The sequence below is a fragment of the Poecilia reticulata genome, chromosome 11 (assembly GCF_904066995.2).
Source record: "Poecilia reticulata chromosome 11, P_reticulata-male-v2, whole genome shotgun sequence".
Classification (NCBI taxonomy): domain Eukaryota; kingdom Metazoa; phylum Chordata; class Actinopteri; order Cyprinodontiformes; family Poeciliidae; genus Poecilia; species Poecilia reticulata.
Window position 1 is genome coordinate 7,072,500 of NC_088840.1, and position 20,050 is coordinate 7,092,549.

The 20,050-nt window shown below is 41.8% G+C and overlaps 1 protein-coding gene across 1 annotated transcript in view; it reads left to right on the forward strand.

The window, feature by feature from the left end:
* The first annotated feature begins 1,824 nt into the window (after positions 1 to 1,824).
* Positions 1,825 to 20,050, forward strand: part of trim71 (tripartite motif containing 71, E3 ubiquitin protein ligase) — a 43,973-nt gene continuing 25,747 nt past the window's right edge. The window contains exon 1 of the mRNA XM_008421463.3: positions 1,825 to 4,197. Coding sequence (XP_008419685.1) covers positions 3,460 to 4,197 — 738 coding nt within the window. The 5' untranslated portion in view covers positions 1,825 to 3,459. The remainder of the gene's footprint in view (positions 4,198 to 20,050) is intronic.

Sequence of the window (20,050 nt, forward strand, 5' to 3'; positions counted from 1 at the left end):
GAATGTCTCATATGATCTCACTCATGAAAACATATTCTAACTTAATAAACTGGGGATTTTGGGCAATTTAAATTCCTACAAGTTTGCACTTGAAAGTCTTTTAATTGCCAATTTTTAACAGTTTTGTGTTGCGAGGCTACATGACAGTTCTTGTCTACTAAGACATTCCCAATAGTAATGTTTTTCAGTGAAACTGAAGTGTATTTAATTGGATTTTTTGGGTGATTCAACAACACAAAATAGCAGATAGTGTGCCCTGCATTTGGATTCAAACAGCTTCTTTCAGTTTAATTTAAGCATAAATACTATTGCTCTTTGAATGCCTTCAGATGGACAACTCTCATACACGCCAAAAGTTTATTCTTTTGGAAAGAGCAACAGAAAACTGGTTCACCCCGATCACACCATACTCATGGTAGCGGCGGCATCAGGCTGTGGGGATCTTATTGTTCACCAGGGTTGACGAAAAGATGGGGGGAGCTGCATACATTGCAAGAAAGAAGACTGGGATGACCGTAACGGTTGAGCTGACGATGAAATGAAACAGCTCAAATCAGTACATGTCCTAGAATGGCTTAGTTAAAGTCCAGATCTAAATCCAGTTGAGAATTTGTTGCGAGACTTGAAAACTGATGCTTACTTAGCTTGAGCTAAAGAATAATGGACAAACATTTTAATTTCTAGAAGTGACAAACATATAGAGATACTCCAAAAGACTCGCAGCCCTAATTTAGGCAAATCCTGCATCTACAAAGTGAATCATTTTCCTTCCGCTTTGGAACTGTGCGCTACTTTGTGGTATCTTCTCTTGGTGTTTGTGGTTTTAGCTTGACCAAATGCAGCAAAATTTAGTGGCTGAGTTCTTTTTTTTTTTGCATTTATGTTGCATTAGGAGAACATAATAATGCTGGCAAATGAATTCTACAGCACAATGTCGCTTTTAGAACCGTAGGACAAAGGGATCGATCGATGAAGGGGAAAATATCAGATGATGGCTAATGAAATGGCATCCTTTGGAAATCCAAGATGGTTGGGAGATAACCTGAAGCATTCCATTGAAGCGCAAACAGCAGAATTAGATTTACCCCGTGAGTTTATTTTTAACATGGCCAGGATTTATCTGAAATCAGCAGATGCTGGAACGAAGCAAATGATTCTCAGTTTCCAGAAATATAAAAATGAATGCGTCTTTCTCTGACAAACATGTTCTCAAACAACTCACTTGTGTTGTTTTGGAGGCGTATTTCTTCTTAACATGACTGCTTAAAGTTATTTAACTACAAAAATCATAACATGGTTTTACATGTACCTGTAAACAAACAATCTACCACGTAACAAATTGAATAAAAACATATGGTAACATCCACTTTTAGGTCTTAAAGTGAATAATATTCATCTGTATTCACACTCGACCAGGTTTAGTTTCTTCGGAAAAACACAGATGGAAAGTTGCCTCACTACTGCTAATCCTATTCAGAAGCTGACATTTTTTTCTCTGGTAGTCAATTGTAGCCCAACCAGAATGTGATTTAAGGATTTTCCTCTGGGGGGTTTTTGTTGACAAAGAGAAAGGAGCAAACAAACAGGGTCTTAAGTGTAGATAACACTGGAAGAATAATCCCATTTCAGGTTGGAATGCAGTTGTTAGTCTTGGGTTTAATTTTCTTTCTGGAGCATTTTCTCCCTGTGCAAGCATGGACTCTCTCCAGGTACTAAAGCTTCCTCCCACAGACCAAAAATATGTATGTTTAGTTGTTTTACTTTGCTCTTAGGTATGTGTGCATTTTCCTCAGATTGATGTTAAGAGATTGTATGAAAAATCATACATTGTCTTAGCCTTTCAGTTGTTAGTGTCCAGCCAAACACTTTGTTTAGCAATAGAAACATATTTTTTAATGTTATTTATTTAATGGGTAAAACGAGTTAATTTGTTAATTAATTTAACATGCTAGCCTCAAAACTCATGAACCCATGAACGTCAACAGAGCAGTAATTTTAATTAAATTATTCGAAGAATGAAATAAAATTAAAGACATTTGAGTCCGCACCGTGTTTCTTTTGTCTAACTCACAATAACAACAAAAAACAACAACATGAACTAAATTGAATTAAATCGCTCGTTTTTTTTCACGGCAAAAATAGACAGGAAAATAGACAGGCGAAGCGGGACCACACAGAGAACCATTGTCCTTCACCATTTCCTCCAACTTTATCAACAAAACCGTGCACGTACGCACGTTTTCCAACGTGACCAAGCTCGAGCTCACAAGCTCACACCCCCCTCTAGCCGTCGGGAGCGAGCATGCGGCACACCCCCCTCTGACCGTCGGGAGCGAGCTTGTGGCACACACCCCTCTGCTGTGTCCTCTCTCAGGACGGAAGTGAGTCCATTTTTCCCCTCAGTGTGATAAAAGCGGCTGGAGGAGCTGCAGCCCGTGCAACACGCGCCCATGAGAGGGCATACGCTATGTTTTACGTGTGTGTATTCGCCTCGTTGCAAACAACAACAACAAGCGAGAAAACGAGGTAACTAGGGGGCCGTCGGAGCTAGCTACTCCGTTTTTTCTCTCTCTCTGCTGTCTTGTCGAGGGGGGCGAAACCCTGCGCATTCCTCCACGCAGAGTGCCAGACGGGGGGATACTCGCCGACGGCTGGACGGGAACGGAGCCGCATTCACACGGCGGTGGCTCCGGGGGTCAGACGGCGGGTCCTGCCTCATGGTTTTGGCTGTTCGGGAGAGCCGTCGCGGCTGTTCTTTGATATGACGGTGACCCGGTGCACGCTGCGACCTCCCTGCTTTGATGAATAATTCACGTGCTCTGTCTCCGAGGCTCGCGCTGAGAATACCTAACGACCGTCGGCCGCGCGTGATGCCTTCTGGACGGACCTCTAATGGGGGAGGCCAGGCCAAGCTGGTTTAACTGGTTTTCCATAGAGTGGGCAGCAGGAAACACGGGAGCGGCGTGGTTTCTGTGGCTGTAGTCTGGGAGCTGCTGAGTGGCCCTGAAGTCATGTTGCCTGGTCGGTGGGGGAGGAGAGATTTAGCTTCCTGGACTTCAACACCCATCCAGTTTTAGGGTTAATTTAACAACGGGGACACTTTTCATGCACCAACATTGTCCTTGGCGTCGTGTCATCTTATTCTCATTGGAAAACTGGACTCTTATACATTTTGCTCATTCTTTTTTTTTTTTCTGAGATGATGTGAAGGGTTTTTTATATTATCTAAAGAACTAATTGTGAAAGTTGATTACCTCCCCCCTTTTTGCATCTAATTGAACTATTTAAATCAAATTCAAAACTTACTACTCAGCACAGTGGAACTGACTGTAAATACCTCAAGAATCTACCTCAAAAGCCACAGTTTCTTCAGTCTAACTGGCTGACAAATCCTCCGATATGCAGGGAAACTAATTGTTCCCTGCATGTGTTGTGAGCTGAGCTGTGTTTCTGCTGCAGATGGCTTCTTTCCCAGATTCTGACCTGCAGACCTGTCCGCTCTGTAAGGAGCTGTGCGGCTCCTCCGCTCCCATCTCCTCCAACTCCTCTACCTCGTCCTCCTCTTCGCAGACCTCTGTCTCCTCTAACCACGCCACCAAGAAGCTCCACGTCCTGCCCTGCCTGCACACCTTCTGCAGGCAGTGTTTGGAGGGGCAGCGCAGCCCTAGCGACCCTCTGAAGCTGTGTTGCCCCACTTGCGACCAGAAGGTCTCCATCTCTGAGGCCGGAGTGGACTCCCTGCCTTCCTCCAACTTCCTCTTCAGCAACCTGTTGGACGTGGTGGTGAGCTCGGACGATCAGATGCAGAATAAGAACGGTCACCATCACCTCGGGGGCCTGATCGGGGGCTCGTCCGGGTTCCACCCGTCACACGGGGGCCTGCTGCACGTGCAGCACATGGGGGAGCCTCAGTGCAGCTCCTGCGACGAGGAGAACCCGGCCACATCCCACTGCCTCGACTGCGAGGAGTACCTCTGTGACAACTGCGTGCGAGCGCACCAGCGGGTGCGGCTGACCAAAGACCACTACATCGACCCCCTGGGGGAGAGCCTCCACCTGAGCCGGGTCAACTCCATCAGCAGTGGCACGGGCCAGCCGGGGGTGTCCGTGTCCCTCGCCCAGTCCTTGCAGAACAACTTTGCGCTGCTGTCTCTGTTCCAGGGCCGGATGAGCTTCTGCCAGAACCATGACGGCGAGGTGAGTGGCACCGGTTTCTTCAGATATGTAACAAGATGTGTATTATTGACATAAAAGGACCTGTTGCAAACTTACTCGCATTAGTCCCTTCTACGGTTCTGAGCGTGAGCAGCAAAGAACCCATACTGTGGGCCATATGGCCTTAGGTTCAAAGGGAGCTGAGTGGCTCTTCACCTAGTTCCCTGGAGAGAAGCATGCACGTTTGTTGAGCTGGATATTGACACACACATGCATGCGCACACACACACACACACTGCATCCATACAAACACTTCTAGGCGTAGACGCATCTGAGTCTGGTTAATCTGTACCACACCATCCATTCTGGGCAGAGAGGGGGAGAGAGAGGCTTCAGCTGTAGCTGAACAACACATTTCTGAGATGTTTAAAGGTCCTGTCTTGGGTAAGGATCTATATTTTTCTTAAAATGAAAATGGGGTCAAGTTGAGGGAAAATCAAAGTTTTTTTTTTGTTTTGTTTGTTTTTTTTTTGCATCATGTGTTCTGGGGTCAAGCAAACTACCCTGTGTTATGGGAGGAGGAAATCCGCCTGTTTTTATTTCTGTCATATGCTTAAGAAGAATAGTAAAACATAAGAAGGGCTTGGGATTCTTGGCAACATGATGATCCTTTTATGTTAAGTGGTTCTTTTGCAGAATAAGAAGGAAGGTAATTTTATTCCTATTGTTTTCAGGTCCATTTCTACTTAAAAATCTGAGTTTCTGTCTTCCTGATTGAAATAACTGCAACATTGTGTTATGGTTTCTGAATTCCAACTTTGAGCTTTCCAAACAACCTGAAGTTCAATATCCAACATGGCTGCCAAGAATAGGAGAGGTAGCCACAGCTGCAGCTACAAACTATTGGCAGCATTGAAAGTTTGCATCTGAATGCGCTAGTGGCAGAAATACTGTTGTACAATTGGACTTTTACTGTGAGACTTTGGTGTTTGATAGCATAAAATGGGGATCAATATACAACGTTTATACAATGCTAACACGTTGTATTAACATCACAACAATATGAATTCCAACTGTTTTTCTACATCATTATCTGACCCTCATGGTACATTATATGCAGCATAATTATAGAGAACGGAGCACAAAAAAAGTATTTTCATACTTTTATCTTTATTTCATTGTCTAAATGTTATATCCATTGGTATCCATTGGTAAATCTTAAATTTATTTATTTATCCATCTGGGAGAGGAGATATGGATGCGCGTGGTTAATAAATGTTGTCGCTATGTTTAGCAACTTTTTAGACAAAAAAAATTCAATTCAGAATTGGAACCAGCAGGGCAGGGTTCTTAAAAATCTGTGAAAGGCCAGGATACTGCAATCGGTGTACCGCTAGTTGTCTCTCCTAGCACCCATCCATACTTGTATCTATCTATCCATCTTTCTTAAAGTCTTTGCATTTAGCAGATTTTGCATTTATTTGCAGAAAAATCTTTTTTTTAAACTAAGGTTTTTAAAAAAAAATTCCATCTGGTTAAAAGATGTCTGGTTGGGAAAAGTGGGTGATTTTGACGTAAAAAATGTGAAGGACCCCTGATTTGATGGCATAGATTTATGATGTATGTACACCCAATTAAGTCAGTTAATCTGATGGAAAAAGTCAACGCTGTGTTAACATTTTTTACATTGCCAATAACAGACTGTGGTTACAATCTATTAAGTTACGGAGGCATGTGTCTCTCACTGCCTGGGTCTGCAATTAAACACTGCCGACCCAGCAGGATGCCATTCATTGTTAACAGGAACTCACAAAATCTACTGGTGCAGCCCACCATGAAGTTACATGTGCTGTATGACTTGAGTAGGTTCAGGAAGGTTTGGCATCATGAAAACTTGCTCTATTGCCCCGTTCTCTTCCCCCTCTTCCCAGAAGCCTCATAAGAGCCCTAACAGGGAGGCAGCACTTTAGAGATTACATTGAACCATTGGGTCAGGGGACGGCTAAAGCAGTTCTGATTGATGAAGTGTTTCCAACCTTTTCTGTCGAACTTTCTCTTTTATCTCGGGGTTGTCCTCTACAAGAGCTTGTAAATTTTGTCCATTTGAAACTGTATGGTGAAAATGATTGTTGCTTTTGTGACCGTCCCAATCCCTATTAAGGGGAAGGACTGAACTTGTGGCAAAAAGGAGAAATAATTGAAACCGGGCCAAGAAAACGGTTGATTTAATCAACGTACCGTAGAAGGCTTGGGTCACCTCCCGGGGTAGAAATGAAAACAATGTCCGTTCCAGAGTAATCTTAACATTGTTGGATCTTTTGAAGTGCAGAAATGGTGCCATTTAAGTATTGCCTGTGTGAAGCCTGGGGTTCATTGTTGTATGCACAAAACCTCCTTTTTAAACTGTAGTAGCAGTTTAAAAAGGTAACTGGTAGTTGTAGATTACTGCAACTACCAGTTACATTTTAATTTTGTTTTGCTTTCTTTTAAATAGACAGCTTACAATCTAGTTTATAATGGCCATCTATAACAATGAAGCTTGAAACTCTGTGGTACAACTAACCCAAAATGGCTTTATTACATACAAATATAAAGCATGCCAACATCTTAAGAACCTGTTTTGCTAGACAGTTTATTCATTAATCAACCACTTAACCTGACCATGTCACTTGAATCCAGTGTGGAGGTACAGTCGGGCGACCCATTGCACCCGATGGCCACTGCAATTAACCTCAGTTGCACTGCCCACCTAATCTTCTTGCCGTTTCGGCTCTGAATGCATTCCTTTGTGGCTCAAAGTGAGTAACGGCGATGGGTCGGCGTCATCCCTCTACATTCTGTCCTGAATCGGGCCAGGAGCAGGTTTGAACAAATTCTGTGTTTATTGTGTCAGCATGAGGATTGACGATTCTGTTAAAATCTGCTCGACTCTGTTGTTGACTAGCGCTTCACACTTGTGTAGTCCCAGCTGTGTCCTGTCGTCATTAAGTTTTCCCAAATGTTGATTCTCAGGAAAGTGTAAATATTTGAAAAATTGTTTGGAATACCTCTTAGATATGTTTGGTTCCAGATCCGTTCACACTTTGCCATTTTTTTGCCCCTTCTTAATGATGTCTGTACACACCAAGTTTACACAGCCTCTACGTTTAATTTCTCTTTTGGGTGGATTCTATCAAGCCATATAAATACGGTGTACCGTACTTTCCGCACTATAAGGCGCACCGGATTATAAGGGGCATAGAATAGACGCTACAGTAGAGGCTGGAGTTACGTTATGCATCCGCTAGATGGAGAATGTCAACAGCACAGTCCGACTCCGGTCGGCGAGGAAAACCTTCCGCAACTGGGCCGGGGTGTGGCCGGACGATGGTCATGCTTCTTCGTTCGCGCACAACATGTACGTGGAGAACGTGGTGCTAAATGACCTTCAGACGACCTGATTCTATACGGTCGGTAGGTAGATAGGTCAGTTAAACTTTATTAATAGATTACACACCAGCGTTCTGACAACTATCCCAGCATGCACCACCGCACACTTCTACTTCTATGGGCGAATATAAAGTTGGTGGCTGCTTACCGTAGTTGCTAGAATATTGGTCCATATATAAGGCGCACCGGATTATAAGGCGCACCGTCAGCTTTTGAGGAAATTGAAGATTTTTAGGTGCGCCTTATATTGCGGAAAATACGGTAATATTTAAAATGACTAGTCTCCAAGCTGTATTGAAAACGCAACTTGGAAAACAAAAACACTAGTATTTTTAAAATACTAGTGTTTTTACAGAATTTATTTTTCTACATTTTATTGAGTTTTTCTAAGACTCAGTTCATTGAGGTTCAAAATCTGCTAAAAAAGGAAGTAGATAAACTTGAACTACTTTTTGTACAATGATGAGTCAACTTGCAACAACAAAGGACAGTTTGGATTACCACTTTACTAATTTGTTTTTTGTTTTTTTCCCTTGCTGGCCTCTTTTTCTGTTCTTCCCCTCCCATTTACATCACCAGTCCACTGCCAGTAAGTAGGTAGGTTCAGTTTTCCAGTAAGGGCCTCATTTCCCACTCACTCACTCACTGTTCTTCAGCCCTGGGGGAGGGAGTGACACAGGAGAGGGCTTGTCTTTCTCTACCTGTGCGCACTGAGAAAACAAGGCCATTGTCCGTCAACCATCTCCATGTCCATCATCGTCACATTTTCCCATTTATTTTGACGCTCTGATGGAAAGATCAGCTTTATGTTTGCACAGTGCAATTCTTCTTTGGGTGCTGATTAGATGCAAGTTTGCCCTCTTTCTCATTAGTGTGCAGATGGGTTACTATTCTTTTTGTGAGGTATCTCATTTTATTGAAGGTGTTGACTTGAAAAGGCATTTTAACCCCTAGTTTCAGGACAAGGATAAAACACAAACGCCTCTCTAATCTATCTCATGTTGCTCCTGAAATGAACAAATCGAGCTGGCAGTTTGCTCACCTTTTTGATTTTTCTTAATGTGCTAAGTCTTGACAGATCCATACATTGAAAGGTGCTACTCTGTTGAAAATTACGTTGTTTTCACTCCAAGAATCACTGCAACGTGTTAAATGGAACATTATTCAAATAACTTAAGTGAATAAATGTCACTTGCAGCTTTGTTGTTCTAGTTATTATCAGAACACTTCAAGAAAGTACTATAAGAACAACAAAACGTTCTTTCTTGTACACTTACCAAATGTTATTTGGCAACATATACTCTTACAAATGAGAATTTATTTTGTGATTATCTTGAAAAAATTGTATTCAGATAATAATTTTGATTTATAATAAATCCCCATGAATGTAATCTGAAAACTCCCATAATGGAAAGAAAACAAATGTATCTACCATTTCTTTGGGAAAACTAATAAGTCAATAAAATATTAAATACAATAAAATGCATTTACAGTGTGCAGTTGCTACTGTGTGCAATTAAAAAAAGGCTTATTCAAGATACCAGTTTGCTAAAGAAAATCTATTTCAAAATGGGAATACTTAATTTTTTAATATGTATTTTTATTATCACAAAATTTCACAATAAAATGATAAAATGTTTTGTCAATATTGGCATCACTACAAACTAGCACAGGTCATACTTTCTGGGGAAAAATAAATATAATAAACTATCAAATGAAAGATGGTAGCTAAAAGTTGATCACATTATTGTAAAATAAGAGTGGTAGTAAAGACCCACTACAACAATATTATATCCAACACACAGGCAGCTAATGTTACTACCATGCTATGTTTATTTCAGCATTGCACAATTTCATTAAAAGGCATAATTTGGCTCAATCTTGAGACAAAAAGACCCTCCACAGGCAGGATAGTTAGAATAAAGATGCTTACAAGCAACAGCAACATGACATAATGTTGTTTTCTTCATGCACTGCATCACAAGGCTGCCTAGACTGGAGAGTATTTTGACTCCATCATGACATAAATGGTGAGACACCTGCTTCGTTTATCCTTGGCCCTAACCACTTCACACCTACACATCATCTCGGCTGTAAACCTTCCTTTCCATCTTGATTATTTCGCACCTTAATCCAGAGTCTTTGTGTGAAGAAGGGGGGTGCACATGCTGAGCTGCTTTTATTTGGCGCGTGTGAAGAGAAGAGTGGAAGTTTCACAAGTTTTTGTTTCTATTTTTGATTAAGTAAACCTAATTGAGCCCAAGCCTTGTACTTTTCAACTTATTTCCCTCCGCTATTGGAACAGTTTCAGTTCAAGTCATTGTCTGTGGAGGAAAACCTAGTTCTGTTTTAGTTGATTTTTAGCCATCTGTAGTCTCTTCAGTTTAAGTTTGCTTAATTTGTTCACAGAGGAAGGCTTCTTGGAGCCTGTGTCTCTTTTAAGGAAAATACTTCTACACACAAATATGAATCCTTGGACAGAATTAAGTTGGTCTTTTGAAATACTCGTTTTAAACGTTATTTGAAGCATGGATATGAGTTTTTAAAGTTGGCAAATCACAGACCAACACAACATAGTGCGTCATTGTGAAGAGGAAAGAAATGATCACTAGTTTAAAGTATTTTTTTATATAAATAAAAATTGGAAATGTGTAGCGTGTGTCTCAACTCAAAGTAAAATCCAGTATAACCAATACCCTCCATTGTGTAGTCCAGTTTCAGTAGCTGTTCTCTGAAGGCCTCAAAAGTTTGTTAGAGAACATTAAGCCCCTACTCAATCCTTTCTTCACCCCCGACCAGATTCGTTTCCATTTGCAGATCCTCTTCGCCGTTTTTTGGATCCACTTTGGGGATGGTACAAGACTGACCTAGCTGAGTATGGACCTTACCAAGCTCCGCCCAGAAACGCCCCTCGAAAGTCCCACGTGACTTCATGTCTCACAATAACCTCCTCGCTGCGCTTAGCTTCTATGGGATTTGTCGTTTCGACTGACTCTGCAGAGTATTTCTGAGTCGATTAGTTTAGCATTTCTGCCGGATTTTCACAAAATATCAGCCACGACAATGGACAAGGGACCCAACAAGTTCATGTCATCTTTTTTGGACGACATCAAGATGTTTTAACCACGTGATGCCTCTAACATTGTGCGAGTTGCAGCTAAATGCTACCAGTCGATGAGGAAAACAGCAGATCCTCACACCCTCAGCATAAATATAGTTGTGGACAAGATCAGTGATGCCTATTGTTCTTGCAAGGCTGGGTGAGTTGGACATTCATGGTTTTGAGGGTTCGAATGTGCCTACGCCTGATACACGGTACTCGGTGCTAGCGTGGCTAACACGATTACAGTTTGGTAAAAATCCTTTCCAGGTGAAATAAAATCTTTAATGTATGTCAGATACGGTAAACATTGCATATTGTTCTGTTCAGCTAACGTAAGGCTGTGTAACAAACAGGCTTCAGGATGTAGAAGTTGTATCGATACTGCCATTATGCTGTACTTAGCTAAAAGGTTTTCATAATGGATGTGTTTATTGACTTTATTTTTTTCATTCACTAAACACAAAGAAAGCAAAGCAATAATACTTGCGCCAGCAGACACTTTGTTGTTATTGATCCTACAACGGTTGAGCTGCAAATGCGGTCGTGCACAAGCGTTAATCCAAGCAAGGCTTTCCGTTTCAGATTTTGGAAATCTGTGAATTTTAGTTCCACAAACACGATCAGGATACCTGACATTGCCTGTACAGATACCCCACTGACGGAAAACCATTTTTTTCCCCGAGTCCTGGCGCAAAAACTGTCAGTCTGGTAGTCCACAGTGTATATTAGCATGAGTTTGTGAGCCGGTAACCCACGTGATAGCTGCGCTGTGACGTAAAATGGGCATTAGCCAATGAAAGGCGGACCCTGTGGTAAGGTCCATTGCCGCAGACCGCATTCGTTGATTGACCTGTAGGTTTACGGCACCAGACGGTACTTCCTAACTCCTTGAACAACAACATCTCAACCCCCATTTTCAAGCCACTGCAACACTGTACTAGCCGAGATGATGAGCTGCAAACTAACACTTCCACGGTCAAACCTTGAGGTCCATACCTCATCAACTGTAGCGGAAAAGTGCATACAGCATCAACTGGACGGATCAACCCATAATGAACACATACAGAGAAATACTGGAGAAAAATCATTTGAGTGTTGACCACAGCTCCTGTGTGCTCATGTTGCTACATTTCTGCCCATAGCCGTGGCCACATAATGAAAAACACAGTGCTGGTGGAGATTCACCCAACTTGGCTAGTACCACACCAGACATTAACTGGCTAGACAGACTTGATGATGGAGAAGGAGCTTTAGAGAACAAGTAACGTCATGAAGACCAAATAAGACAGCAGACATGTCTGGAATAAAGCGGTGAAAAAGTTTTAAACGGGGCAAGGTTATAGAACAATATCCCAATCTGCCATCCAACATTAGAGTGGCACAGCATGACATGGCCGTCCCCCTAACTTGACAGGTCAGGCAAGCAAGAGTATTAATCATGGAGAAGCTGTTTAATAGATGCGTCAATAGATATTCCTCCACTGTTTTCTATCAAGCAACTCCTACCGGCTGAGTCTGGTCAACCAACTCTGGTCAAGCCCGTTTACATGCCTCATTTTAGAGGTTCTTGTTTGTAAAGGATGGTAATAAGCTCTTGTACAATGCATTATTTGGAGTGTGAGGTGTATTATTGTCCAGTTATAGGCAAGAAATCTCCATTAGAGGAAACTGTTTCATGTTGAAGATTGAACTTATTGGGCCCTTTTCCAGCAGAATAAAAACCAAGGTATGTGGACACACAAGCTAATATAGTGGTCCACCGAAGCGGCATAAATGCCACCTTTCCACTCCACCCTCTCCTCATATGGACCGCGAACAGGCAGAGCATCCCACGCTGGGTGAGAAGTTGAAATGGAAAATTGGATTACATCAAAGTGTGCCCTCTGCTTGCTGTGATGTCACGCTCCAGCATACAAAGCACACACCAGCTCCATCTGAGAGACACCTAATGATATGTTAATCCCACAAAATGTCACTCAGCGCTTTAGATTAAATTGTTCTTGTCGTACTTGCGTGCACGGCTTCACAACCCGCCTTTATGGGATGGGGAGCCTGTTGCTGGGCAATGGCTGCCGAAAATGTGTAGCGCTTTTAAGGATTAGGTGAAGTTGAACTAATCAGTTTGATGGCCTTCTAATGCCTTTGTGTCTCCTGAAGGGCCTGGTTTATGTAGCTTCAACTTAAGATGTCGGACTCTCCGGGGGAGGACCAAGAATGTTGACGTGTGTTGCTCCGCAGTTCTGCGATTCCACTTTTTATTTACATGTTTTTTACTGCTCCAGTTATCTAGTTCTTTTGTCAGAGGGTATCGCTTGAAACATTTGCTTGCTCGGCCTCACTCCCCTTCTGCGGAGGTCACCAGTGGAGAATGTTTGTAAGGAAACCTAACCCAACACCGACGCTGATACAAGTCTAGAGGAATTCCTGTAACCCGAGTTTATACCTCCTGGGTTCTCTTTTCCCTTCTCCCTTTTTCTTATTCTTACACACATGCTGGGCATTTCCTCTGTCCACTCCTGCCTTTCTCATCAGTCCGGTCTGTCTGTTTTCTGTCAAAGACAAAGGACATTATAGATACAGAAAACCTCCTCAACATGATTTAGCAGCTGTTGCAGTTAAAGGGGCTCGCTGTTACACTTTGTCACTGCTGGAAGTATCTCAGGGAGTGTGTGGCGGCAGTTGCATCTCCCATCTGTAGGTAGTTATCCTCTGAAGAGGATTTTTTTTTTTTTTGCGTGTGTGGCAGCAGATTTTGATTATATGAAGTTGGACTTCCAGGGTTTTAATGTGCACCATGTGCCCAGTAATTAGAGAGCGTTCCTTGTTTCCTGTGTGTTTCATTTGGGCCAAATGGAAGCGTGCACAAGCGCGTCGAAGGCTTTGATGTCTATTTGAGGCCTTTTTTTTGCCCATATAAATTTTATGGATACAAAGGAAGGCATTTATCACATTCTCTTTGACAACGAGATTTAGAAGTTGTTCAGAAACCGGAACCTGCGCCACTTCCTACTCAGCGGTTGGGCCCAAATGGGATTTTAATTGGCCATTATTTGACCTCACTCAACAGAATTGTGCTGTTAACACTTTAAAACTTTTGACCCTGCATCGTGGTCACCACACAGCTTCCAGGTACAGTTTACCTAACGCAAGTCAGTCCAGCTTTTAAAGCCCAATTGATTTGTGTTAAGTAAGTGGGGTCACATTTAGACCAGTTTCATCCATTTGTGTCAATGATGAAAAGCTAAAATGGGAGAAGATCATTGTCATCACTCCAGGTGTAAAAAATGTTTCGGTTTGCCAAGTTTTTCTTTTCTTTGCTAGTTTTGCTTTCAAATCAAATGTCTTTTGATTTTCATTCCAAAATGACACAATCAACATAGTAGTTGGTTAAAAAGTTATTTTGCCACATTTCAACTTCCCACCTCCCAGAAACGTTTTAATATATGCTGGGTCATAACCCCAACAATGACGGTTGGGGCGACCAGAGCAGAGAGCAGCTGAAATGCTAGCCTTTGTTTAAAAAAGAAAAAAAGTGCAAAGCAAATTGGAATGTAAAAGAAAAAAAAAAGCAAATTAAAACCTGTTCAAAGAAATGTTAATAAAAACAACTTTCTATAAATTGAAACAACACTTTAACTGGAAATCCCCTGAAAACCTGTTGTGGTCCATCCAAGTAAATTCAGCTTTAAAGTATAAACGATTGATCTTCACCTTCAGTTTGGAAGAAAAAAATTGTAAAAATAATCAGCAGCAACAAAAAATACAACTAAAAACAATAAAATGCAGATAAACTTATAAACTATGTCAAACATTGGACCTTTTTCTTTAATGGCGCCGATTACCATTTTATTTATTCAGTATTATTAAACAGAGTGCAGTTTGCTTTTGAAGTCTTAAGAATAAATTAAAACCTGTTCAAAATCTGGAATCCAGGGTGAAAAGTTAACAGAAAAAATTAAAAAACTCATAAGGCTGCGGTTTAGTTTAGTGGTTTTATTATAGTGATGATGGTGTGTGGTAATCCTATCAACACTGACGGGTTTGCTGGGCCTTCTGGAGCTGGTCGGGTTGTTTACGGTGTCAGGGAAATGCTCTGCGACTAAGAATAGCTTCATTGTGTTTGCACACGTGGGCATTTGTTACCTCTCAGCGCCTCCACATTTCATTCACACAGCTCCTCCAATTTATCGATTCTTTCATGAATCAGGCTGTTATTACCTTCCCAGGCTCCTCACCCCTCCCTTCCTCCTCCTTGTTGCTGAGGCCCCTTCCTTTTCCTTCATCCACCCCCACCCCACCCCGGTCCCCTCCACCCGGCCAGTAGCATGCTCTCTGCATGAGGAGGCCAGCTGACTCTGGTTTGTTTTCTTTCCTCGCTGCTGTCCGGCCCAATCAGAGCGTCGGCTTACAGCCGCCGCCCTTCTCACCCCACCCATCCCTGCCCCGGACCCGCTCTCCCTCCCCCCGCGCCGTGGCTGGCCGAGTTTCAAAACATCGACAGGAGGAGGCCCGAGTGTTGTATTCGTGGCAGCGGGCCAGCGGGGTTTGCCTCGGCAGGGGCGGAGCCACAAGGCCGAGACGGGGAAACGGACCCACAGAGAAGTGGAGTTAAATCGTGTCTGAAGAAGATATTTAAGAGGCTTCGTCCTGGTTTCAGCTCTGATGCTCAAATACTCGACCCTTATTCTTTTGTAGGACAGCTTAGTTGTCCTGGACTAAAAATCTACAACTAATTCATGTCTAAATGTGTCTGAAAGTAAGATGATTGAAAAAGAAATAATGCAGGAATAACATTTAATTCATAATATCTGGAAAAAGGTTTCAGCTGGTGACTGACCTTTGTTGTTGAGGTTTTTCCTGCATTGTTGGAGTTTTACTTCTGCTCGCTTTAAGCAAAGTTTCTGTTTCCGTCAACACGTTTGAGTGCAGCTGCCTGACATGCTCACAGCTGACATCGGCCCCCAGGAATGTCCTCTTTAGGTTTATTTAACTTTTCAGATGTTTGTTTCAGATGTTTCTGAGCCAAATGGAGCCGATTTCAAAGCAGCTACATTTCAAGATTTTGGCTTTATTTTTTACTTAAATTGGTCTTGCACTTTACAAGTGTGCTTATTTTTTAGGTTTTACTATTATTCTTGTGGTATTTAATTGTTTAATTCAAACTCCGTTGAATTAATAGGTGATATGGACGATATCTTGTGGTACTATTGTGATGATGATAAAAGTGACTGTTCATCTTTTTCCTATGTAAAAATGAATACTGCTCTTGAATAGCATTCTCATTTTTAATCTGTTTCTTTAGCACACCAGTCATTTAAAGAAGTGTGTAAACGGCAAATTTATTATTTATGCTTTTATTGAACAAACGCTGGTGACGATAGTAAAACTGATAGTCCTGACAAAACGGACAGTTTTAAGGCGTTTTTACTAATTGGAATTTATTGTGAGACAAGAAGTCAAAATTCCTGCAAGAAAATTATCACGATAAACGATACGATAAAAGTACAATTTCTTCAAGGAAGTTAAGCGTGCTTAAAATTTTTTTTTAGCGTATTGCAGTATTTTACAGGATAAATACGCCAGAGCATCAACACGTACAAAACGTCTAAGATATTTGAAACCTGCTGCAGTCGCTGCAGCATTTGAAGTCGCTCGTGAACAGCAGGTTAAACCCTGCACACCCCCTATGTTAAAGGGGCCGGTTTTACAGCGGCCATAAACATGTTTACAGTCTGGTAGGAATAATGGCCTGGGTCTCTCAGCACTGCGTCCGCTGATAAGTGGATGCAGAGGTTGCTAGCCAAAGGAAGGACTGACGTGTTTCTCGGTCACTTCCACAGAGCCGAGACGCTGACATCCAGCTGGAGAGGAGAATACATGCTGCTGGGGATAGATTTGGTTTCTTTTAGCTTAGATTTAAAAAATAAAAATAAAAAATTGCAACTTAGTCATTTTCATTGAATTTTTAATTATTTTTTTTAAGCAATTCAAATGCACATTAAAACTCAGCGCAGACATCCTAAAGTAAGGCAGGAGGTGCGGTAAATGTTCAGATGACTTCATCAGACCTCGTCAAACTTGATTTTTCTCTTTATTGAAGTGCAAATTCATATTTTTTTGCAGAGCAGTTCTGGTTTTTCTGGCGCTGCAGTGTGACATTACGCAGCACCCGCTGCCTCGGAGCCCCTCCCCCCACCGCCGCCTGTGTCGGCTGTTCACGCAGGCAGCGCATGCAGCGCGGGTCCGAGCTAATGGCTAGTGGAGCCGGTGCCCTCTCCCCCAGTTCTCAGTGCAGCTGAAGGGGAGGATGGGAATTGGAAACGGAGCTGATGCAACTGCTGCGCGAACACAAAGCCCGGCCGCTCGCAGCCGTCACGATTTGACTCTCCAAATTCCTCGTTTCAGTGCCGCAGCAGGTGGTGAAGGAACCACTTTTAGTAAAAAAATAAATAAATAAAAAAATCACAATTATGGCTGTAGTTTAAGGATTAGTTTAAATCATTTAATAATTTGAGGCATAACTTAAAACAAAAGAAGAGGTGAAACGGTTCTGTCTATGGTTTCTCTGAAACCGTGCAGATTCAGTTTTTTTAAAAATATAAACATTTAACTATAAAAACACAGAAACGTATTTCAAACCTAATTCATATACACACGTATAAAATAAAACAAGATTGTGATTTTTTTCTTTCTTTCTGAATACTTGCATGCAACAGTTTTTACTCGAAACATTTCTAAAATGAGGGTGGACATTTATCACATCATTTATTGTAATACATTTCTCACAGGAATCCTGATTTATGGTTGCTATAAGTTCCAATTAATGATATTTAAACCCTCTAAAAACTGTCTGTATTGTTAGATTTACTATTTTCTTTCCACTGTTGGTTCAATAAAAGCATCATTGATTACCAATAAATGTAAAAATGAAGTTCTATTTTGTGATATAAATCAAACTTCTTTATGCGACTATGTCCTAGACAAGCGCATTACAATTGGGAATGTCTTTTAAGAGTAGTATTTCTTTATAGGGTTATAAAAGCCAGTCATACAATTACGTAAAAAAGAAGAAATAAATGGTTCCTATTTTAACTTTTGTCGTTACGATAAGAATAGCACCACAAGATATAGTGATAAAACAGAATCCAGATTGTCAACACCTAACAGAAAATATCATTTTGGACAGTAGAACAACAAACACTGAAGAAGTCTTGGATGAATTGATTAATTCTGCTTACATGGAAACTGCATAAAGTTTAAGAAAAATGATTAAAACTCCCGTTAGGATGTTTTACAGAAATAAGTCCCACATCATGACTTGATGATGTTGAAATCATTACATTTTTCACAGCATTTGTTTCCTTTAGTGAGTTGGTGAGTGAGTTTAACTCGCTGCAGTTCTGCCCCTCCCCAGCTGTTGCTGCACGCTGCCACTTAGAGAAAGCTCTTACCCTTTTCCCCACCCTTACAAATAAAACCATTTCATGTTGTGAAAACCAAATGAAATCGACTTTAAAGGATAGAGAGAAGAAAGAAGAAACCTCCGGTTCGCTAAGCAAACGCTACAACCTGCTTCCCATCTCCCAGTAGTAAAAGCGTCAGTTTAGGATTTGTGACTTCAGCTCCACATTACCCTCCAAATTGTTGATTGCTTCCCTGCTGCAATTGCTCTAAATGACTGGAGGAGCCATTTCTGCCTCAAAGCCTCGTTCGCAGGGTGGTTCCTGAGGAATTTACGGCCCGGCACCACGCCCACCTCCACTCTTCTTTTTTTTTCTTTTTGGGGGGGTGTTTTTCCATTTCTGAGTCACGTGCGCACTGTGACTTTCTGTGACACTTTCATCTCGTCATTCGAAAGAAAAAAACATTTTTTTTACTCGGCTTTAGATGTGAAGTGAAGAGAAAAACCTCTTTGAGACAACAGGACCTTTCTATGAAGCCCTGCGAGACGAGCCTGTATTCTGTGTGGGTCGATAATATTGAGCTGTTTTCCAAGATGCCCGTGTATTATGTAATCTACGGCTCCAAGAGGGGAGCGCGTTTCACCTGGAGGAGCGGCCGGCTGTTGACGACACCCAGGCTGGACGCTGCGTTGACGAGGGCCTGCAGCTGTTTGTGAAAGCACAACGCCACTTTTCTCCATGGTCCTTCTGGCCTTTGTTGGAAAATTACAGTCCTTAAGCTTGGCAACAAAATCTGGAGCTATAAAATGGGGTCAAATTTCAGAGTTGTCTGTTTTCTAGATGTAAAAGGAGAAAAATACAGAATTATTATCGCATAATCAGAAAATAAATAAAAAGTCAAAATAGGGTTGAAATTTTCAGATTTGTCCAGTTTTCTAGATGTAAAACTTAAAAAAAATTTTTTTAATGCTAATCAGATAAAATTTTTATTTTATCTGTCACAATAAGCAATAAATCAATAAGGATTATAAATTAAAATGAGCGCAATAATTTTCATTTGGGCGATGGCTGTTAAGGATTTGAAAACATTTTAATGGTGTTGAAAATCCGGCATTTTGAGAAACGCTGCAAACATTTGACACCCAGTAGAAATAGTTTGTTTTCCCTGTCTACACCAATGCAGTTTTGGTTACCGAGATTTTATAACCATATTAATTATTGTTTTATTTTGGACTTATGAAATGTTTCCAGTTTCAGTGTTAAATGTTCTTCAGAAAATCTTTTTTTTTCTTTCTTTCTTTCTTTGATTGGGTGTTAATAAAGCATCATCATTGGTTGAATATTGTCTCAAAACAACAATATTATCGTTTATTGCAATAATTTCTGGGAAGATTTATCATCCTCGTCACTGGTTGATCGTTTAAAAACCGATTCGATCAGCATTTGTCCCCCCGAGCCTCCTCATCCATCACCCTCTTCCTCCACCCCGACCCAGCAGCATTCCAGCCTTTTGTGTGTGTGCGTGTGTGTGTCCCTCTGGAATTCAGGAGATGGGAGGAACGGGCCGAACCGGGCCGGTCCTGGTCTGGAAGGCCGAGCCGAGTGACGGGGCGGCACAGAAACTGTGGCGGAGGCCAGAGAGTCGGCAAGAAAAGGATCCAGAGAGGAGGTTAAGCTGAAGGCAGAGAGGAGGAGGAGGAAGTGAAGTAAAGGGGGAGGTGTGTCTCTGTGTGTGTGACTCATTAGATTAGACCGCTCCCCAAGGGAACCGCCAATATTGATGGATTGATTGCAGGCCCCTCTTCGTCCTCTCCGCTCTGCTGCTATTGGAGGCCATTGATCCCGGGTCTCTTTGGGACGTGACGCACGTTGCATATTTAATTAACCTCCTATTACAACCAATCGGATTCAGGCAGTGGGGGGTTTACAGCAAGGCTTGGTTTTTAACAGCAAAGGTTAA